The sequence below is a fragment of the Orbicella franksi genome, chromosome 6 (genome assembly GCF_964199315.1).
Source record: "Orbicella franksi chromosome 6, jaOrbFran1.1, whole genome shotgun sequence".
NCBI lineage: Eukaryota > Metazoa > Cnidaria > Anthozoa > Scleractinia > Merulinidae > Orbicella > Orbicella franksi.
Window position 1 is genome coordinate 2,736,405 of NC_138150.1, and position 22,093 is coordinate 2,758,497.

Here is a 22,093-nt window from a genome sequence, read left to right on the forward strand (position 1 = left end):
ACAATCAGTCAAGCTCAGTCAATAATGCATTTATTATATAACATAAAGAACAATATTCTACAACCAGCAGCTACTAGACTCAAATGGGTAAGATACGCCCCATCTTGCTCGCTCATGGAACTTGCTATTTGATAAACTACAATATTAGACAATCAGTCAATAAGCATTTATCATACAGCATGAAAAACACTCCTACAATCAGCAGCTAGTAATCTCAAATGGGCAAGATAGCCACATTTTGCCTGCTTGTGGAACTTACCATATCATGAGCTACAATATTAGATACCATAGATACCAGCGTTAAATTCATTGACTGTAAATAACAATAACTTAACGAGGCAAAAACCATGAATTATGTTGTCATGAAACATAATTGGCAATGCTCTGAGCACATGAGACACCAATGACGTAGTTACTCATGACTTCTAAGTGCTTTGCAGGGCACAACATGTATATAACATCAGTTGACCTCGTGATTATCACAGGCTGTTACTAGTTATTATTAACTATTATACCTAGACTTGACATGCAAAACGGCAAGTGTGATTAATCCACACCTCACTGCAGGAACATGTACAGTAGCAGGTCAAATCTCCATTATGAACCTACCCTACTTACACAGCCAACTACTACCATTGCAATAACTTGAATGTTTGGGCATATCTACTTGTGCAGTACATGGATGGACCTGTTTAGACTGCAAGCAGTCGACTTCTTTCCTCCAAGTGAGAGCAACATCATCGTCGAAACATTTTCATGACCTGGTCACTAACTGAGGCCAAGGAAATGGCTGGTCTATGATTATCTTGTATTCAAATGTTTCTCCCTGTACCTACTAGTTATAGTTGCATATATGGAAAGTAAAATAATAGTGGCATGACACAAACAAACAGCATGTGGAAGAAGAAAGAGGTTACATTTCCATCACTGGCTCAATTTTGGTTGGTATAACAATTTAGACTATAGCGGCATGTACATTAAATGTCTTTGACGTTACCCATGAGGGGGAACTGCCATGGGAAAAGATCTGACATACTCATCAGAAAATTTGAATTTAACCTCTAAAGGAGACTAATCTGGGTGTGATTCAAACTTTATTTGATCCCTTTAAGATACTAGTTAAAAACAGACATGATGGTGTTTTTTTTTTTTTTTAGCGTAACCCTAACTGATTCCTTGATGGCTAAAAATAGTGAGGTTTTCATTCCGAACACCCCAAGGGAGGCCAATTCCAAAACACCCCTAAGCCAGATGTGGGAGTAGCCCCACTCCTTGGGTCTGGGTACTGCACCAGGTTTTACATTGAGCAACCTATATAATGGTGCCAAAACCCTGGATAAAATATACAAGCATCCTCTCAGTATGCCTCCATATACATAATGGCAGGTATAGTTTGCAGGTTGCAGGTTAAAACAAGTTGTTTATTTAAGCTGAAGTCGAATAAACCCCAGTATAAAGGCTAACCGCAAGCAACCTAAGCTAATTTAGGCCAACCGGAGTGCTATTCAGGCTAACAGAAGTGCTAATTAGACTCATATGGACTTGAAAATTGATTTTTCAACCTGCAACCTACAACCTGCAAAACATACCTGCCCTACACATAACCTTCCCCTCCCCCTTCACTGCTAGCCAGCTAATCCAGTTTGTCAAGAAATTCAATCACTCTAGCATTGAACTCTTTAGGGTTGTCAAGGTAACATGGGTGATGTGCATCTCTCATCATGAAAACTTCACTACCAGGGATATTATTCATTTTTGCAACGTATTGCTTAAAACTTGTGTCCTTCTCGCCGTAAACTATTAGTGTAGGAAGATCAAGCCCTTTTAACTCCTCTTCCGTATACGTGGCTACTGCACCCGGCGCTACTGGAATAAAACCTCTCAATTCCTTGGCGTGCTCTTTGTCCATAACAAACGGCAATGCATAAGAACCACTCATCGACGGTGCCACAACAACAGGTCGCTCTAAACCCAGCTCCTTTATCAAGTTGGATAGAAACTGAATTCTATCAACACTTTCAGGTTCCTTGATGTTCTGTGATTCTCCATGCCCAGGCAGATCCACTGCTACAGCTGTGTAACCTTTTGAGCCCAACGCTGTTAGCGTTCCAATATCATGCCAGTTTTTGGACGTGAAAGCAGCTCCATGCAAAAATAGTACTGGAACTCGAGGGCTTTCAGGCATGACTCGACGGTAAAATACTCCTTTCTTGTTTCCATCCCAACTCAGATAGCCCTGTTGTTCATTTTCGTCTTGCGTTTGCGAAATGTCTCCATTCGCTTTTTCTGGTGTATCGGCCCAACCTTTCCAATATGAGGAATATAAAAACAAACCGGCCACCGACAAGACTAGAAGCAGAGCAATGAGAACATGCCACCTCACCGTTATATTGAGGGCCAAATTCGCCATCTTGTTTTTTGGATAAAAATCGAACTGTGGGTCTGGGGTCGAAAATCTATTTCTAGAATTGCTAATTACATAAGCAGTTTCCATGGTTGTTTGAAGTTCTCTCGAAACTTTTCGTCCTCTGCAGACGTTGACGTTGCATATATGCTAACAAGGATCGTGCATGGCATGGTCCGTTCTGGTATCCATGCTGCCAATAAAAACTTCCGAGAGCAAGTACATACTCCCTGTCCTCCCTAGTGAAAAGTAATCCACATATAAACAAAAACCACTCCTCTCCCAGAAAAATTTGGCAATTCATAACGGTTTTTTTTTATTCAGACTCAAGTTTTCTTCCAAATATTACAAGTCAAATTATTTTCGATCCAGGAAATCCCTCCTTTGAAGAACACAATAATAGCCCCAGGGGTCACCCAAAATATTGTTGAAGGATACTCGCAAGGCTAGCTGGGAATGCACATTATCACGCTCGAATGAGTACGGTAATGTCGAGTGTCCTCCTTGCTCCGGTAGCTGCAAAATCTGCAGACTACATGAGTTTCGGACGGGTTTCACCCTTCAAGATCAATTGGAGAGTGATTATTGGTGTTTGTCTGGCCTTCACTATAGTTTTAGTGTACTATTTGTTGACGCCGAGTGGAATGGAGTTTCGTGGCTACCTGGAATGGGAAGGAAAGACAGGAGGAATATTCTATCGGGAGGAAAGTCCCCCCAGTGGTGGACGTTTCACCGTGTTGTTTCTCCATGGTCAAGCGTTTTCTTCGCAAACCTGGGACGATCTCGATACTCTGAAGTTTCTGCGCTCACAGGATTACAGAGTAGTGGCTCTAGATTTGCCTGGTTATGTGAAATCCAAGGACGCTGAAGTCCCAAGGACTTCAGATGAACGCGCTGAATTTCTAAACAAGCTCATGGAGAAACTGAAAATTGAGCGGCCAGTTCTCATATCACCTTCTATGAGCGGTTCATATGCATTACCGTTTATTTTTCAAGGTGACCAAGGGCGAAATCTGAGGGGATATGTCCCTGTGGCTCCAGTTGGGACCGACAAATACAATGAAGATGACTATAAAAGCCTTAAACTACCAACTCTTATTGTGTATGGTGAAAACGACTCAACTCTTGGAGTTTCCTCTTTGCGAAGGCTCAGAAATATCCCTGAAAGTGTCATTCATGTGATGAAAGGTGCTGGACATGCTTGTTATATGACGAATCCCAAAGAATTTCACGAGAACTTGCTCAATTTTCTTAGCAAGTTATAAGCATCACATCTGATAATAATTTATTCTTTTGAGAGTATTCTACTGGCTAATTAAAGTTGGCCAATAGAAAAATGTTATATGTAAATAAGTAAGGTATAGCTATGGTGGTTAGATATAAAAGATTTCATGATAAATAACTGCAAGAAAGGAAAACATGTTGTCTTTAATTATTCCTGAAGAAATCTGGTGGCAAAAACTGCAATTTTGATGCCTTTTTGTGAGTCTTGCACCTGAAGATCAAAAATGTAGATTTCATTGCCACTCATGTCTACAGACTAATTTCTCATGCCTAGCAGAAAAAACAAATGGCTATTTCAGTTTCAAAGATGATTTCCTTTCTGTACTGTACAATCTCAAGAATTGTTTACGTTTTTTGTTTTGTTTCATGCATGACATCACTACTTCGCAACTACTTACATAAAGTAAATTCAAAGGTTCATGTCAACCGCTATTATGGACACGAAGCGACGCAGAGCTTTATGTTTCGTTTTTTCTCACAACACTTGATGAAACAACTTTGCAGCTGTAAAAATCAGTGAAGTAGTTGGAAAAAGAATTTGAAAGTTCTCAAAGATAAGGTATGTGGTTCGTAACGAGTAACATAGATTCGCATTCTTTTGAGTGAGGTTTTTTTATGTTTACAAACATTAGGGTGCTGAGACTGTGCAGTACGGACTGGAAATCATCTTTCAACTGACATTCTTGTGATAACATGTCATGCAAACCAATGAACCCTGAAGATACATGGGCATGTGGCAAAATTTTACTGTTGAAATTTAAGGATGGAAATGTACAGAGATGTGCAGTAACATTTTCAGTTTCCAATACATTTTCCAACAGAATGCTCACTCAAATTCTTACAAATGTTAATAAAATGGCCACCTCGTTCCCAGGTTCCTCTCCTACTCGGCCCCGTTATAGGAGAGGACCCTGGGAACGAGGTTGATAAAATGGAAGACACAAAGATTGCACACTATTCAAATATTCTGAAATCCTCAGATTTAATTTTGGCTTTCAGAACTGTGTAAATTTTACAGAAATTGACATCAGATTTACACACAAATATGGTCACAGCTTTGAAATTGTCCTTAATAACTAACTTTTATTGTTGAGGTTGGCATCCATAAGTCCTTAGGTGTTGAGAGTTTATGCACTGTGACATAATGTAATCTTTAAAAAAAAGAACATTTGTATCAAAAACTTTATATTTCTAGTAAACAAAGTCAAGAAGTTTCTTTGACACTAAATACTGCTTCTTCAGTGCTACAGGCCTCCAAGATATCAAAATGTAGATTATAATTTAAACAGTAGACTGCAACCTGTCTCTGTTTCGCTTGATAATCCTTGCAGAAGAATGCAAAGAAGAATACAAACAAGTGTGTGGCCGTGAGTGCACAAGCACAACAAACTAAGCTACGAGCCTGTCACTCCTATGTCAAACTCACTGGCACGCTTACACACTCACTCATTCTGTGTTCTTCCCCACTGATGATTGAACAAAAGAGAGAGTCACTGCTGGCAGTTTGTTTATACAGTAAGATTTCTGTCAGGGTGTAGACATCAGTCTCTAAACAGGAGGACATGATCTAAATTTGCTATCAAGTTCTATGCAAACTGTGTTATGAAATAGCTGTCATCAGATAATGATTTAATTAGTTATATATTTTAAAGGAAAACAAATTAAGTAGGTTATTTATTCTCAATGCTGACTTGGCTTTTTTCTAGACCAATATCAGAGCTCAACGTTGCGACCGCTGGCGTCGCCAATGCAACCAAATTTTTTTCACTGGCTAATAACTTTCCACGCTTTTCACTGAAATACTTTTGCTGGATACTAAATCTGAAAACTTAGGAGCCAGCTGACCCCAAGGTTTTTTCCTGAAAGTCAAGCCCTGTATGTAATATATTTTTGGCAGTTGGAAAAACCAGCTGTAAAAATTGAGTGTGTCAACTCATTTGTTAAATCTGCTTAAAAAGAAGCATTACTTCTGTTACCCAAACCAAAATACTAGTGTTGTAATTTTTACATTTATGCTTACTGAGACAGCATATAAATTAATTAAAGACAAACCAGATGAAAATAATCTGTTATTGACCTGTTATTTATATTAGTAGCTTCTGTTGGCACATTTTAAGTAAAGTGGAAATGCAATATTTTTCCTGAAGTCTTCTTGATGTAATCTAGGATATCATTGAGAAACGATGCCATCTTGTACTAAATTTAAGGTAAGGACTTAGTGTGATTTGCAAGAGTTTCCTTCAGAAAAGAGAATCATTATTTTGAAGTAGAGAAAGAGATGCTTTATATCAGCAACCAGGGGCCCCACCAGAAATTGAAAAAAAATCATCAAACTTAGATTTGTTAGCGCATCTAAATATATGTCGTAATAGGCAATTATTGTGAAATAGAGAAAAGAAACGGTCCACCCTCGAGCAACTACTCACGAGGAGCCAAATCAGTGCCTTATAGACCCCCCCCCCCCCCCCTCTCTCTCTCTCTCTCTCTCTCTCCCGCCTCCTCGGCAAATTGAGGGATGGTAAACGCAGCAACGCGATCATGTCATGTGACTACCAAAGAAAGAATTACTTGCCCCTCCCCTCCCCTCTCTTGAAATATTTTCAGGGATAAAATCTGTTACTAAGCAACAAGGCTGTACTATATTTGTGCTGATAATTTTTTTTTTTTCGAAGTTGTTATTTTATGGCCTCCTGATATTCTCTTTTTGCCTTTGTTCAAAAAAAAGAAAAACTCATACTTAGTTGTGACATCTTATAAGGGAGAAAGATCCGAGATGTACTATACTCGGTGACTAACGTTATTTTTTCACCCGCTGCAATTATAGGTACTATTTGATTATGGTAATAACGACAATATTTAATTGCAAACAATTCGAGACGCTTACAAATGAATTTAGCTTTTGAAAACTTTCGGGAAACAAGTTATTGGTTGAATAAACGCTTTGCCGATGATATGAAACGGAACATTTGAAATAAAGTATACAAAGATTGAAATAAAGAATAAGGAATTTCTTGGCAATACAAAACAAATTTCTAGTCGCACAAAACAGGACATTTCATCAAAATGGTTTGACACACAAATGAAACTATTGACTTCTTTTCTTTGGATTTAAGCTGAAATTAATTAAGTGATCACACGATTGTGTACAGTTCTTACTAAAGGTGTCAGATTTCTCACTTTTTGGGAAAATGTTTATAACTTCGCAACTGCGTATGTGGCAAGGAGACGGTGACCGCTCCGCCAAAGGCCCACTGATTTTGCAGTATTTTACGGGGGACAGCAGAGATTCTCCAGAAAGTACAATTTATATCCTCGTAGAAATAAGGTACAATGTTCTCTATCTCACCAAACGACAGTGGTTCTTGACTGAGTTTAGTATCACTACAAAGCCTACACTTGAAAATCAGTTTCTTTATCTTGACCTGATTAGACTCGCTAGTTAACTTCTTGAAGGCGATGATCACGGAGAAAATTTGGATAAATACCCGACACAGGACAAAACGTATCTAATAAATAACTTTGTCTAGCTAAGTTCTGGATAGTTAAATCTTTTAGAAACCAGTTCGCGTTTGAAACAATTACTTCCAAACTAGCACAGAGAAACTGATATGTCAGTATACATGTCTCATTTCAACTTGGAGACTCATTTTGAAAATAATTTTAAGCCAGTGATTGTTTAAAAAGGAACTAAAACGGGGCTACACCTAATCACGGCAGAACAGTAATATATAATCACTGATATTCTGTCTCCAATATCGTTTTGCATTTTGTCTAAATTTCACTCTCAATGTATTATATAGTTAGCTATAAATGCGTGTTTCTATTGTTGTTATTGTTTTAACAGTTTAGTTGGAAATCACACCTGTTAAAGGATGAATGTCTGCGTGATTTTCTTGTTTGCATTCGGAGTCTGCCTGCTCCATCCTGTTGTTACATGTAAGTCTGTTAGATTCAGTATGGCTGGTCAGGATTGTAAGCTGAACTGGCGGCGGCTGCTGCACAGTAAAGTCATAAGCACTTGTCTAAGAATTAAGGTTACTTCAAACCTTCGCAGGAGTCCTCCAGAAAAAAATTCGTACGCACTGCTTTCAAGGAAACCCCCACAAACTATATATCAACAGAAAGGTTATAAAATGTAGAATTCGATAAAATTATGTTTTGTTTTGGATTTTGCTTTCCAAAGGCGGCAGAGGCCGTCAACTCCAAAATAACCGACTGACGTTCCAGCGAATTAATCGGGTATCAAATGCGATCGTTCATGCAAAATAACTGTGCAGTGTTAATCACAAAGCCTCAATCTCCAAAAACGTGTCAGCATTTTCTTTTATTTCTATTGGTTATCTTTCTATAGATCTGCCTAGTTCGACTATCGAAAAATTCGCGTAACCTGTTACGTTAAAGGCCGCCACGAGGAAAGTATTTAAAATAAAGGAATTCGCCGAAACGCTTTTGTTCCACATCTATCAGAGAATGTTCTGACCAATTTTCACGGAAAACCGTCAATTCTGCATACCCTATTAATTCATTTAAAGAGAAGGGATTCTCTCGAAAAACGAGTGCGAGTTTTCGCCTTCTAAAGATATATAAACATATCACGCCTTCACAGAGGAATGTGTCAACTTGAAAGCCGCGAGCCAATGAAATAACAGAGCCCCTAGCGTTCACGGTATGCAAACTGACATTAATTTTCTTGACCAAAAAAAAATCGACCAATATAGCCCCGCGAAGGTTTGAAGTAACCTTAAGCCATAGAGCAGTTTTCAACTGAGTGGCGAAAGCATATGATCAGGCAATTACTTTGCGGGTTTTGGTTTTGGTTTTACGACACTCAATTGAAATTGACGGCTTTCACATGATAAACTTCTCGCTGTAGTCAACGACAACTAATCTACCAAACCAAGTGAAACGTGCTGTTTAATCCGAAGTCTATAATTTGAGTATTTTTTCTTGAGCATGTTTTCTGTTAAGAAAACTGAAACAACATACGAGCTTTAAAAAAACTTTCAAGTGCCTTTTCAATATGGTGTACACGCGACTAAATCGTAAGTAACTACAAAACTTTGTGACTTCTTTATCGAATCATACAATCTAAATATAGCTAAGAACATTCATTTTTCAGTAACGCCATTGCCTCACACCACATGTGTCAGGACTTATAAGAAGCTTGGGTGTTTTGGGGCGAAGTCCAAGCCTTTAGACGAACTTTTGATAACTGACAGGGACTTGAAGAGCCCCAAGAGTGACGGACATAAGTTGAACTGGAAAGAATGGGAAGAATCTATTCACAGGTTTGAGGTTTAAACTGCTTTAATGTTTGACCATTTTATGTTACTGCTCTTGAATTAATTGGCTTGGGGTCAATCCACACCTTTGGAAAAAAAAATTCTTTTGATGAGCTCTCTCTTGTCCGTGTCGGCGACAGCGTAATTTGTTTTCCATGCTAGGGGGGTTACTTTCGACAGTAGAGTTTTGATAAGTCTTAACTTTCTGATATAAAAGAGGGTGAAAAATGAATCAATAGTTTTTCTCTACTGACAGCATGACGCCTGTTCTTATTTTCTTTCATCAAATGTAGCCTGGCCTGCCGCTGCGCCGAGGCAGCACGGAAAAGAGGCTTTAAAGTGTTTGGACTGCAGAACTATGGAGAATGTTGGAGTGGAGCTGGTGCAGAAAAAAATTATAGCAACGATGACCCTTCAAGAGAATGCGTAATGATTCTTCAAAACCCCCCTCCACCCTGTGATATAAACGACCCCCAGGAATGTGCGGGAAAAAGCAATGTAAACTACGTTTATAGCCTCGGTGGGTTAAGAATCACATGAATGATTCCTTTTCAGTTAATAACTGAAATAAATTCTTTGCATGACATAAATATATTAGCACATTGGTATAAATCTACTAGCATTTTATCACGAATGCCGTTCTCTGATTGGCTACGCTACTCACTATGTATCTATTCAGTTGTAAACGAGTAGTCTAGCGGAATGGGCGGCCGCTTAATTCTCTGCGTTTTCGAAGTGTCTGCGAAGAGGATTTAGCAAGATAGATGAAATTATGAATGACCAGTAGATTTATACAAAAACAATTAGATTATTCGCTCTCGATTTCTGTGGCTGTTAGTTGACTTGGGCTGCGCCCTGGTCAACCATCACGCGATAGAAATCTCGAGCTCAGGAACTAATTGTTCAGCACAGTTTAGTCAGTAATTTCTGTGCATCACGCATGTCGAATTTACAATCGGTTTGTTCAATTCTATCTAGACTCGAATCAAGGGGAAGATAAATGCGCGAGCTCTCCGTGTAAAAATGGCGGAACATGTAACGACACTGTTGGAGGTTTCACATGCGCATGTCAAAAGGGATACAAGGGAAAACACTGCGATCAAGGTACCGTCGTCCTCTTTTAAAATACTGGGTGCGTAATGTCGCACAGTTTTCAAGTGAATGAAGGAAGCTCTCGGGGTACAACTCTGTATATCATGGAAAGCATTTTGTCATGATTCACACCCCCGGGGGGAAGGGGTATTCCCATATATGGGCATAGGTATGTGCGGCCTCAAAGGGTATGGATTCTTAGCAGTTTTGCTCAGAAATAGAGTATCGATTTTGGCCATTTTGGTCTCAAATAGGGTATGGGTTTTGCACTCTAGTTTTGAATTGGGTATGTGTTTTAGAAGAAGCTACTTTTTCATCATTATCCATTGGATGCTAGCTTAATTCGTGTTAATTCTTTTCTGGTTTTAACTCTCGTGTGTTTTATTATTTGAGACGTAAACGAGTGTGACTCTACACCTTGTAAGAACGGAGGGACGTGTATAAACACAGTGGGTAGCTATGAGTGCAAATGTAAGCCACGATACACTGGGAAACACTGCGACCAAGGTAATTTGACCAGTCACTCTATGTCAACCGATTGTAATTTCAATGTGTATTCTGGTACAAATAGTGTTATTTCAAGTCTGTCGCATTTTGAATTGTTCTTTAGTTTATCCTGAACTTTTTAAGAACTTTTTCACGGAACTTTGCAACGTTTGCGGCGCGACTGTACTCTGGTGACAGTTAATAGGTCTGAAGTCGAAGCTAGGATCTTTAAATCGCGTTCAAACTTGATTTTAACTCCGATGTGTCATATATTTTAAGATGTAAACGAGTGTGAGTCCAAACCTTGTAAGAACGGAGGGACGTGTATAAACACAGTGGGTAACTATGAGTGCAAATGTAAGCCGGAATACACTGGAAAACACTGTGACCAAGGTAAGTCAACCAAGCATAATGATATCAAATAGTGTTATGAAAATGTACTTTGCTTTCAAGAGCCATTTCTAATAATTGATGCCTCTTAGAAATCTTGCAGTTTACCCTAAATTTAACAGCATTTTAGTTTGCGTTGTTGCCTAATTTTGAATTCATGTGTTCAATTGTTAATATTTTCGAGATGTAAACGAGTGTGAGTCCAAACCTTGTAAGAACGGAGGGACGTGTATAAACACAGTGGGTAACTATCAGTGCAAATGTAAGCCAGGATACACTGGAAAACACTGCAACCAAGGTAATCTTCTCAATACTCATTACGCCTTTAAACTTAGTTTAATTCGTTTTACGGGCCGTTGTACTATGTTATGTTTTGTTTTGTTCTGTTTTTGTTGCCTAATTTTAAATCGCGCTCAAAATTGATTTTAACTCTGGATTATTTTATATTTTGAGATGTAAACGAGTGTAACTCTACACCTTGTAAGAACGGAGGGACGTGTATAAACACAGTGGGTAACTATGAGTGCAAATGTAAGCCGGGATACACTGGGAAACACTGCAACCAAGGTAACCTTCTCAATACTCATTACACTTTTAAACTTAGTTTAATTCCTTCCATGGGCTGTTGTGCTATGTTATGTTTTGTTCTGTTTTTGTTGCCTGATTTTAAATCGCGCGAGTTGATTTTAACTCTGGTTTATTTTATATTTTGAGATGTAAACGAATGTAACTCTACACCTTGTAAGAACGGAGGGACGTGTATAAACACAGTGGGTAACTATGAGTGCAAATGTAAGCCACAATACACTGGGAAACACTGTGACCAAGGTAAGCACACTAGTTATAATGATATCAAATACTCATATGAAAATGTACTTCACTCTCAAGTGCCATTTTTTTAAAATTATCTACGACTGTAAGAAATCTTAAGTTTACCATGAATGTAACGGAATTTCTATCTAAGCCCTTCGGAAGCTTTACAGTACGGGGTACAGTTTGTTTGTAAGCAGTTTTGACGCTAGTTCTATTGGCGAAAGGCGGGTTGGCCTAATTGGTAATATATGCTAGATTCAGTCACAGTCGCCATGTTATCTTAAGCTAGTAAACCGTGTTTAGAGGTTGTTTGAACCCTGTGTGTTCTTACTTGATTTTAACTCTGGTGTTTTTTACTCTTTGAGATGTAAACGAGTGTGACTCTACACCTTGTAAGAACGGAGGGACGTGTATAAACACAGTGGGTAACTATGAGTGCAAATGTAAGCCGGAATACACTGGGAAACATTGTGACCAAGGTAAGTCCACCAGTCATTACAACAACTGATTGCAACTATGTTTCATTGTGTAGCAATGATGTAAGAAATATCTTCAGATTAGCAGGGCATGCTTGAGTGCGTTCCAACCATTTTCACCATATTTAGTTGAGTGTCGCGGGCGCGTCGTAGCAACCCAACCGATTAGAAAGGCCTCCAGAGAACGAATAACAGTGTACAGTTGACATCGGGATCTGACCAGCATTTCTAGACTGACTTGAAGCGCGTTCAGAATTGATTTTAATTTTGGTGTATTTTATTATTTGAGATGTAAACGAGTGTGAGTCCAAACCTTGTAAGAACGGAGGGACGTGTATAAACACAGTGGGTAACTATGAGTGCAAATGTAAGCCGGGATACACTGGGAAGCACTGTGACCAAGGTAAGTCGACCAGTCACTATGTCAACAGATTGTAATTACATATTTCAATGTGTAGCCTGAAACGAATAGTGTCATTTGTGTTTTGTGAGTTTTTCTTTAGTTTACCCTGAAATTTTTAAGTATGTTTTCACGAACCTTTGGAACGTGGAACTGATTGTCTTATGAATCAATGGTACAGAGGGAGGTTTGATCTGAGTGGCGGACTGTACCCTGGGTTAAGAGGTTTGACTGTTCGAGGCCGGAATCGTTTTGTTGAATTATCGTAAAATGGGACTGGCTAGCTCCAACTAGAATAACGTATAAATGAATAATTCATATACCTACATAGAAATCGTTACAGCAACTTCACAAATTTCTAGGCTGTAACGAGTTATGGACCAACATTACATACAGGGGGAGCGAGAGCACTGCTCCTATTCATCGCATGTTGCGGAAGAATCGCGGTTAAACAGTGGTGAAGTGTCATGAGTAATCGGGCCTGTAACACCCTAGGATTTTTAACATGATTTTGCCTTCCTTTACTGCTAGCAGGTTCTAACTGTCACTTGATTAATTCTACGTGTATCTTTTCATGCGCAGTTGTAGATCCATGTCTCAGTAGCCCTTGCCAACACGGAGGAAGCTGTGAGAGAGAAGGCGATGGCTTCAAATGCAAATGTGTTACAGGATTCACTGGTACACAATGTGAAAAAGGTAAGAAAGTTAATTCCTGTTATTACCAGGTAGCTAGAAAGCTAACATCCTTGAAAATACGATTAGTAACGGCTTATGGAATATCTTCAGTGCAGCAGCGCATGTTTGAGTGCATTCCAACCATTTTCACCATATCGAGTATTGCGACCCAACTACTAAAAAGGTCTCTAGCCTACTAGAATGTACAGTTATCCTCGGGATCTGACCAACATTTATAGGCTGACTTAAATCGCGTTCAAACTTGTTTTTAACCCCTGGTGTATTTTATTCTTTGAGATGTAAACGAGTGTGATTCCAAACCTTGTAAAAACGGAGGGACGTGTATAAACACAGTGGGTAACTATGAGTGCAAATGTAAGCAGGGATACATTGGGAAACACTGCAACCAAGGTAAGCTGACCAACAATCATAATTATATCAAATGATCTTAATTATGAAAATGTCAGGGGCCATTTCAGGGGCCACTGTCAGGGGCCATTTCACTGTCAGGGGCCATTTCTAATCATCCAGGACTGATAAAACTCTTGCAGTTTTACATGACGGCATTTTTCTCTTTAGTTCTAACGAAGCTTCACAGAAATAGGATTGGATTGACTGCGAGCCAGTTTTGACGCTAGTACTATTGGCGAAAGGCGGGTTGGCCTAATTGGTAGTATGTTAGATTCAGTGACCATGGGAAAACCAGTGTTAGAACAGTGTTTAGAGGTTGTTTAACTCGGTACGTTCTTGCTTGATTTCAACTCTAGTGTATTTTATATTTTAAGATGTAAACGAGTGTGAGTCCAAGCCTTGTAAGAACGGAGGGACGTGTATAAACACAGTGGGTAACTACGAGTGCAAATGTAAGCCGGGATACACTGGGAAACACTGCGACCAAGGTAAGTCAACCAACCATCATGATGTCAAATAATGAAAGTGAAGAATGATCATCGCAGTAAATTTTCCAATTTAACCTGGAATGGAATCGAATGGGCCATCATGTCAAATAATGTTATGAAAATTTACTTCACTTTCAAGAGCCATTTCTAATAATTCATGACTGTTACAAATCTTACAGTTTACCATCAATTTAACGGCATTTTACTTTGCGTTGTTACCTGATTTTAAATTTGTTTTATTATTTGTTTTTCGAGATGTAAACGAGTGTGAGTCCAAACCTTGTAAGAACGGAGGGACGTGTACAAACACATTGGGTAACTACGAGTGCAAATGTAAGCCAGGATACACTGGAAAACACTGTGACCAAGGTAATCTTTCCGATACTTAGTTAATTAGTGTTGTGGCCCTTACGACATGCCATGTGCTCGCAGTCATGTTGTTCGATTAAACGTGTTGTTGTTGTTGCGTTCAGTTCTGTCTTGTATTTGCCTATCTAGCTAACACTACAAGCGTTACAGGTTGTTGTGCTAACTCAGTTCAGCTAAGTTGCGTTTTGCGTATTGTGTTTCGTTGTGTTGAGTTTTGTTTTGTCGTGTTGTGTTTTGTTTTGTTGTGTTTTGCTGAGTTCTGTTTTGTTGTTTTGTGACGCTGTTCGGCACGGGATATCTAGATCTATGGTTATCCATTTCATGTGAGCGAGCTTTTAGCCTAGCATTATTATTACACTGACATTCATGCTCAGCCTTAGATCCATGTCAGAGCAACCCTTGTCAACATGGAGGAACCTGCAGGAAAAAAGGAAATGGCTTCATCTGTAAATGTGTTAAAGGCTTCAGTGGTAAACGCTGTGAAAACGGTAAGAGATTATAAGTTTATTTCTCGTATCAAGTACAACAAGCTTAACTATTGCTATTGCTATTGCTTACCTGATCAGCATCAGGTTTTCTCTGTATGACGTGGATGTCGCTTCTGATCATAACGCCTCTTTGCCTTGTTCCTGTATGGCTTTCTTCCAGACCTTCACGGTCAATTGATTTCGGTGACGTATCCGAGACCAACTGCCTGCAGTCACACTTTTCGCCTGGGACCACGTGACCCGAAACGCTTGACCGAGGCCTAGGAACTAGACAACGAGAAGCTTACATTCAATAACTGAAGCGATACTCGAGAAAGTTTTGTTTGTTGGTTTACGATATGCAGCTACATATGCAGGATACGAGCTCACGGGGAAGTGTACCGTTAGGGGAAATGAACTTTAACCACAGCGCTAAGGGATTAAGGCAAGCAAGTCAACATAATCTTTAATGACAGGTAATGTCTTATCTATGAAAAGCACATAGAGAATGCTCGTTCCTTTTTACTGCAGATGTTAACGAGTGTCAGAAGAGTCCATGTCGAAATGGAGGCACGTGTGTGAATTATGTGGGCAGCTTTCACTGCCTGTGTCGCCCAGGATTTCAAGGGAAACTTTGTAAACAAGGTAACCATGGTAACTGATCATTCCTTCGATTTATCTAGGACGGGATGACGTCGCGGGAAACTAGGAAACCATTTTAACAAAACGTCAAGAGTTTTAACTCTCTTGGCATAATATCATTCACAGGCTTTTCATTTTTCTGGTTTATTCTCCACGGGCGTTAAGCACATTTTAATTTCTAAAAAAGTAGACGCATGTTCAAAATGAGCAAAAGATCTGTCTTTGACCATGTGCTCTGACAAGACTTCACCCCTTCTAATTTGCTCTAGCCTCACTAAAGCACTAATCGACTTCTCGATATATTTCCCACCGGCAGATGTTAATGAGTGTTTTCCATATAGCCCGTGTAAAAACGGAGCTCGTTGCGTGAACAGACATGGCGGATTTAAATGCTTGTGTCCTGCAGGCTTCACGGGAATGCTGTGTGATCAAGGTATGGTACATTCTCTGAGACACAAGAGCATTTAATCTGCTGGCGAGACCAAAGCCGGTATTTTTCCAGTTTCTCACGCTGATTTCTTCAATGCAATTAGGTCTCAGAGGATGGGCTTAATCAGCGGTTAATCGCTATAATGCATGCCACATTCATGTTATCCATTTATCATTTCTTAGAATTTCACAAAAATTGATTTGAGCACTAACTGGGTTAAGATTTAGGCTTATATTTTGCCATTCTATGGTATATTTTGATTTGATTACACCTGCTAAGGGGAGGGCCATTTTATAGTGAACATACCAAAACGGAACTGGAGAAAAGTGTCTGCATTCGTTTAGAAGAGTCCGCTTGAGGTAAGCCACACATTCCGAAAAGCACCATGCAGCGCGCGATTGTATGCTTTAGGGGAGTGGGAGTGTACACTTAGGGAACCGGCAGGTGAAGGCGGTTAGTAAGAGCGTTGCGCTAAACAATAAAAGACATAACACTTTTCAACGTCTTGTCAGAAATCTGAAAGACAGACGGAGAATGCTCGTTTTCTTTTTTGCTGCAGATGTTAACGAGTGTCAAAAGAGTCCATGTCGCAATGGAGGCACGTGTGTGAACAAGATGGGCAGCTTTCACTGCCTGTGTCGTCCAGGATTTGATGGGAAACTTTGTGAACAAGGTAACCTGATCACATAACTTTAAACAGCACTCTTAAACTTAAGAGCAAGGAAAGAACTGATAAACACTGAAAACAATGGGCAGTTTTAACACTATCATCTTCTTCTCTTCCACGAGGGCTTACTAAGAGTCGAAACATTTTAAAAAATATTTCCGCACATTATTTGCTCAGAGAGGAGCTAACGTTCGAAATCTCACTTTTCTCACCGCGTTTCTGCGACCGAAGGAAAGCAAGAACTTACGCAGAAAAAAGGCTGGAGCATATTCTCGGGAGCAAATTTCAAATAATATTTATAATACTATGGCTGGAAAAATAGTTTAGGATTCAGCTTAGTGAAGTGAAAATACAGTCACTGTCTTCAATATCTGACAAAAGCGGTGATCAATTTTCACCAGCAACATAAACATGTAGAGAGAGCAATTTGCACTTGAGTTAAGTAAGTTCAGTGACTTTGACACTCTTTCTCATTTTGACGTCAACGTAACATTTTCGCTACCTTGCTTTACTGTTGGCTAGCTAGAAAGCTTCTGCCGTTCTTTCGGCCAAGCTTCCTGGCTTGTCGTGATTTCAGTATTAAAGAGAGGGTTTCACGGTTCGGCGCATGTCTCTAAATCAAAACACTTTTGTTCGCTTCTTGTCAATGTTATCGCTTTAAAACCCCCACTCAGATGTAGTTCAGTAATCACATGCTATAGTTAGTCATGGCAGAATGACGGATGACTAAAATTCTCAGAAGATTTCAGTGGATTTTACCGACGCTGTCGACCGTTGAATTTAGTGTTGACCCGTACGATTTATTCTACGGTTGATGAATTTAAGGCTATTAGGTACCTTGCTTACGATTGGTTCATAAACAAAATGAAAACTGGACCTGTGCCAAAAAGTGTGCACAGGCGAATAAATAATACAGACATGCGCCTAACTGTGAATCCCTCCCTTTGGACCAAGAATTCAACGTTGAATCATGATCTTTAAAACTGATCTACTTGTCGATTTTCTACAGATGTTAATGAGTGTCTTCCATATAACCCGTGTAAAAATGGAGCTCGTTGTGTGAACAAGCATGGCGTGTTTAAATGCCTGTGTCCTGCAGGCATAACAGGAATGCTCTGTGATTTAGGTATAGTATATCCTCGGCATGAAAGAACAGTAAATCCCTGGAAAGATGAAGTAAACCGGGCAAAATCGGCGCGACGAAAGTTGACAATATTTTTCTCGGTTTGCTGTCTCACCATGGCTCATTATTAACTATTCTCGAGTCTTCGACGATATTAAACTTCAGTATAAATCTACTAGCGTTCTATCACGAATGCCGTTCTCTGGTTGGCTGCGCTACCCACTATCTATTCTGTGATAGACAGTGAGTAGCGTAGCAGTGTACCCTTGTTAACAAAATGACGGCCGCTTCTTGGCGTTTTCGAAGTGTCTGTGAAGAGGATTCAAATGACGTTTTGAACGACTAGTAGATTTAATCTAAAATAATTCGATTATTAGCTCTCGATTTCTATGCGTGTTAGTTGACGAGGGTGCAGCCCGAGTCAAATATCACGCACAGAAATCGAGAGATCATAATTGTTAATTCTTAAATAGTACAAGTAGTACTATATTTATGTTACATTCATGTTATCCAGAATGAACCCAACCTAAAATTAACGATTAACCAGTAACAGCCGCGAGGCTTAGTAGAAGAAAGTGCGAGATAAGGATGCAAAGCGTGTGCAATGTGTTTTTTCTTGTCACGAATTGTAGTAAACTGCCAGTAAACCATCTCAAAGCATCTCTGTAACCAGCAGCCTGAAAATGAAAGGTTTTTTTCGGTAGGGTCGGATGACTGAGTATTCTCGAACCAGCCATGGCATGGATTTTAACAAAATCTTTTATTTCTGATACTGTAACGGAGTTACACAACTGTAGTAATAATACAACAACTCAAGGACGTCCTTATTTTTTTTTTTTGTCCCCGCAGATGTGAATGAGTGCCAGCAGCCTTTGTGTAAAAATGGCGCTACATGTGTCAATACCCAAGGAAGTTTTCACTGCAAATGTAAGAGTGGGTACAGTGGAAAGTATTGCGATAAAGGTAGGCTGTTACGTAAATATATCAAACACGAAAGATCGAGTTTCACCACATTTCCAAACACCGAGAACAGAGTTGGAAATACGACGCGCAGCGAAGTATTTTTGAGAACTTCGAGGTGTTTGGTCAAACACGGTCTTGAGTGCTGTTGACGTAATGATGGAGCTAAGATAATTTACATTTTGATGATCAAAGTAAACAAGTTGTTTTCTTTGTTCGTCGCGGAATATTCCAAAAGAAATAGAAAACATCTTCTCTATGTTCCTTTCGAGTTTCAGTATAAGTCTACTAGCGTTCTATTACGAATGCCGTTCTTTGATTGGCAGCGCTCCTCACGATCAATTCTGTTGTAGATAGTGAGTAGTGTAGCAATATGTGGTTGTGAACAAAGTGACGGCCACTTCGTTGCGTTTTCGAAGTGTCTGTGAAGAGGATTTAGATAAAGTTTTGAAGACTGGTAGATTTATACTAAAACAATTACATTATTCGCTCGCGATTTCTATGCGTGATAGCTGACTCGGGCCGCGCTCTCGCCAGCTATCGCGCGATAGAAATCTCGAGCTCAGATTTTAATTGTTAAACAGAAACACGAGTGGAAGTTTGGGAAAACTGGAAAAAGCTGTGAAATCACTCGCTTGTCAGCTCGTGTTACTACAGCATTTCTCGTACTCCCAAACTTCCACTCGTGTTTCTATTAAACAATTAGATTGTGAGCTCGAGATTTCTATCACATGATAAACGCATAGAAATCGAGAGCAAATAATCTAATTGTTTTAGTAAAAATCTACTAGTCGTTGAAACCTTTATCTAAATCCTCTTCACAGGCACTTCGAAAACGCAAAGAAGCGGCCGTTACGTATTTTAATAACAACCGCATACTCTAGACTACTCACTATCTACAACAGGAGAATAGATAGTGTGTAGCGTGGCCAATCAACAAACGGTATTCGTGATAGAACGCTCGTAGATTTACAATAAAACTCGTTATAGTTCACCACTAAATTTTCTCCGATTCTGAATGGTTTAAATTTATCACGTGACGCGATAGTGTTCGTCCGCGGAGAGACACTATCAGCCCATAGTGCCCGTCCGTGGAAAATACCCGGATGGATAATACTCGTCCGTGAAAACTTTTCTGTAAACAAGCGGGCTTGTAGAAAATAAACAATTGAAATTGTACTAGAGGGTTTTTGTCTGTTGTCTTCTTCAAATTTTACATTTGGCTTTCACGGCTAACATCTCAAAAAGTTGAAAATAATTCAATATGATTTTTGAATTGAATTTTTGAACCGCGGAAGAAAATTTAGTGGCGAACAATAAAGACAATAGACAAGAGATCTGGGAACGAGATTAGACAATAGAGTGTTACTGTCTCGGAACTATCGGTCTGATAGTTGCCCGTGGGAAATTTGATGTTCTTAAAACTAACATATTTGTTTTGAGAACATCAAATTTCCGAGGGGCAACTATCATACCGATAGTTCCGAGACATAAACACGCTATTGTCTAATCTCGTAAAATTTTTCAACACGGTACAAATATTGGAAAGCGCGCGCACGCTCATGGTGTGTTATGGATCTGTGTTCTGTTCACCAGGTGACTGCTCCAACCCTGCTGGCCGATATGACCTGGGTATAATTATTGATGGCAGCGGAAGTGTTGGTAACTATGGATTCGCACAAACCAAGATGTTCCTCTTACAACTCATTAACCAGTTCAAGGTCGGAGCAGATACAACACGTTTTGGAGTAATTATATACAGTGACTTTCCAGAGTTAATCATCAGATTCTCTGACCCGATGTACTACCTCCCGATCCGGCTGAAACTGAGGATCCTGGGACTAGAGTTCCCGGATGGAGAGACGAGAACCGATAAGGCCCTGAAAATGGCGGGAACAAATTTATACGCGGCTAGTCAGTGCAGGGACCAAGTTCCACATGTGCTAGTGGTAATCACAGACGGCGACACTGCACAAGGCAGTGAGACTTACAAAAAAGTTCTGAAACCTCTCAAGGTCAGTACAAAACAAAGCAACACAAAACAGTTGCCGGTTATGAACTGATTATCGGAAATTTAATGCCTATATTTGCTTTTGGCTGAAAACAAATCGCCATGGTGTAAAGTGTGTTGTAAACGTGACGCGTTGGGATACTGGACTGCTCTTCGAAATTATTTGCGAAAAAGCTAGTAAATTGTAGAAGAAGGGATGTTGTGCGCGTGGCCCAAATGTTCATTTTTACCCTGAAATGTAGGCACGGATCGAAACAATGAGCGCCGAAGTCGAAAGCTTCTAGAGGGCCCGGGGCCACGCTTACCCAGCGAAATTTTTGGGATGTTAACTCCTTAAGTGCCCCTTCCTGCGTTTCTGAGTCATGCTGAAAAATCTGACCGATTTACGTAAAGAAAAGAAAACCGGTATGTTCCCGTGCCTGAAAAGATTCAACGTTTTTGTTAAGCTTAAGTCACCTTTAAACGTCAATTTGAAGTCTTGGCAAGTAGTTTGTGGTTATTTTGTGGAAGCTTGAAATAGAACACCCTGAGCGGTTCTTGGAAACAATATCTCCTAGTTGAACATCTTAATTATTCACGTAACTAATTTGACAAAACTGATCTGACTGTATCTGAGTGACTGTGTTGTTCTCATATGTTAGGATCGCGGAGTGAGTATCATAGCTGTTGGGGTTGGAAGTGAAGTAAACACGGACGAGCTAAAAGAGATCGCCATGGGAAGAAGTGACCGCGTCTTACGAGTTACAACGATAAATGAGCTCGACAGCAGCAAACTCGCTGACATGATAAAAAGTATTTGTTGAACACTCAAGGGATTCTTGGTTCACAGAACGGTTCTTGAAACGTATAAGACAAAACGTATTCTAAAGGGAAACAAACCTAAATGCTAAATGAAATGGGACACGCGGGGTATTGTGTAACTTGTTTTCTACGAGACGATACTTGGATTTACCATACTACTTTACTGGAAGTATCGTGGCTAATTATTGATAAAAAAAAAGTCAAGTAAGACTTGGTTTAACTAAATAGGTTGTAAACACAATAAATAAACGATGTTTGCTGTTTACATTCGTTCATGAAGAACTAGTCAGAAACACAAGGGCATTCGTTCCTTTTGGAAATATTCTCTATCCACTTTCGTCCAAACAGTCTTGTCATACTGAGATCGAGGTTAACGTGTCATTGTTCTTGTATGCGTAGTGCACCTGAAACCAGACAGTCAA

General features: G+C 39.6%; 2 protein-coding genes and 1 pseudogene across 3 annotated transcripts; 2 read left to right on the forward strand and 1 right to left on the reverse strand.

The window, feature by feature from the left end:
* Positions 1-14: 14 nt before the first annotated feature.
* On the reverse strand, positions 15-2,810 carry LOC145489822 (protein ABHD14A pseudogene; annotated as a pseudogene).
* Positions 2,811-2,818: 8 nt separating this feature from the next.
* Positions 2,819-6,149, forward strand: LOC145489823 (putative protein-lysine deacylase ABHD14B). Its single transcript, XM_081468878.1, has one exon. The coding sequence runs from the start codon at positions 2,881-2,883 to the stop codon at positions 3,667-3,669; it is 789 nt and encodes a 262-aa protein (XP_081325004.1). The 5' UTR covers positions 2,819-2,880; the 3' UTR covers positions 3,670-6,149.
* Positions 6,150-6,910: 761 nt separating this feature from the next.
* LOC145489813 (uncharacterized) lies at positions 6,911-21,948 on the forward strand. 2 transcript variants are annotated; one of them, XM_081468869.1, is made up of 24 exons: positions 6,911-7,013; positions 7,533-7,624; positions 8,808-8,976; positions 9,264-9,490; positions 9,949-10,074; positions 10,456-10,569; positions 10,828-10,941; positions 11,123-11,236; positions 11,392-11,505; positions 11,653-11,766; positions 12,117-12,230; positions 12,517-12,630; positions 13,210-13,323; positions 13,600-13,713; positions 14,088-14,201; positions 14,457-14,570; positions 14,945-15,058; positions 15,569-15,682; positions 15,996-16,112; positions 16,669-16,782; positions 17,786-17,902; positions 18,749-18,862; positions 20,456-20,874; positions 21,512-21,948. In XM_081468869.1, exons 2-24 carry the CDS (start codon positions 7,561-7,563, stop codon positions 21,671-21,673), a joined length of 3,111 nt encoding a protein of 1,036 aa, XP_081324995.1. In that variant the 5' UTR covers positions 6,911-7,013; positions 7,533-7,560; the 3' UTR covers positions 21,674-21,948. The 2 variants fall into 2 exon arrangements, with proteins under 2 accessions (XP_081324995.1, XP_081324996.1); XM_081468870.1 differs by lacking the exons at positions 12,117-12,230; positions 12,517-12,630.
* Positions 21,949-22,093: the final 145 nt, after the last annotated feature.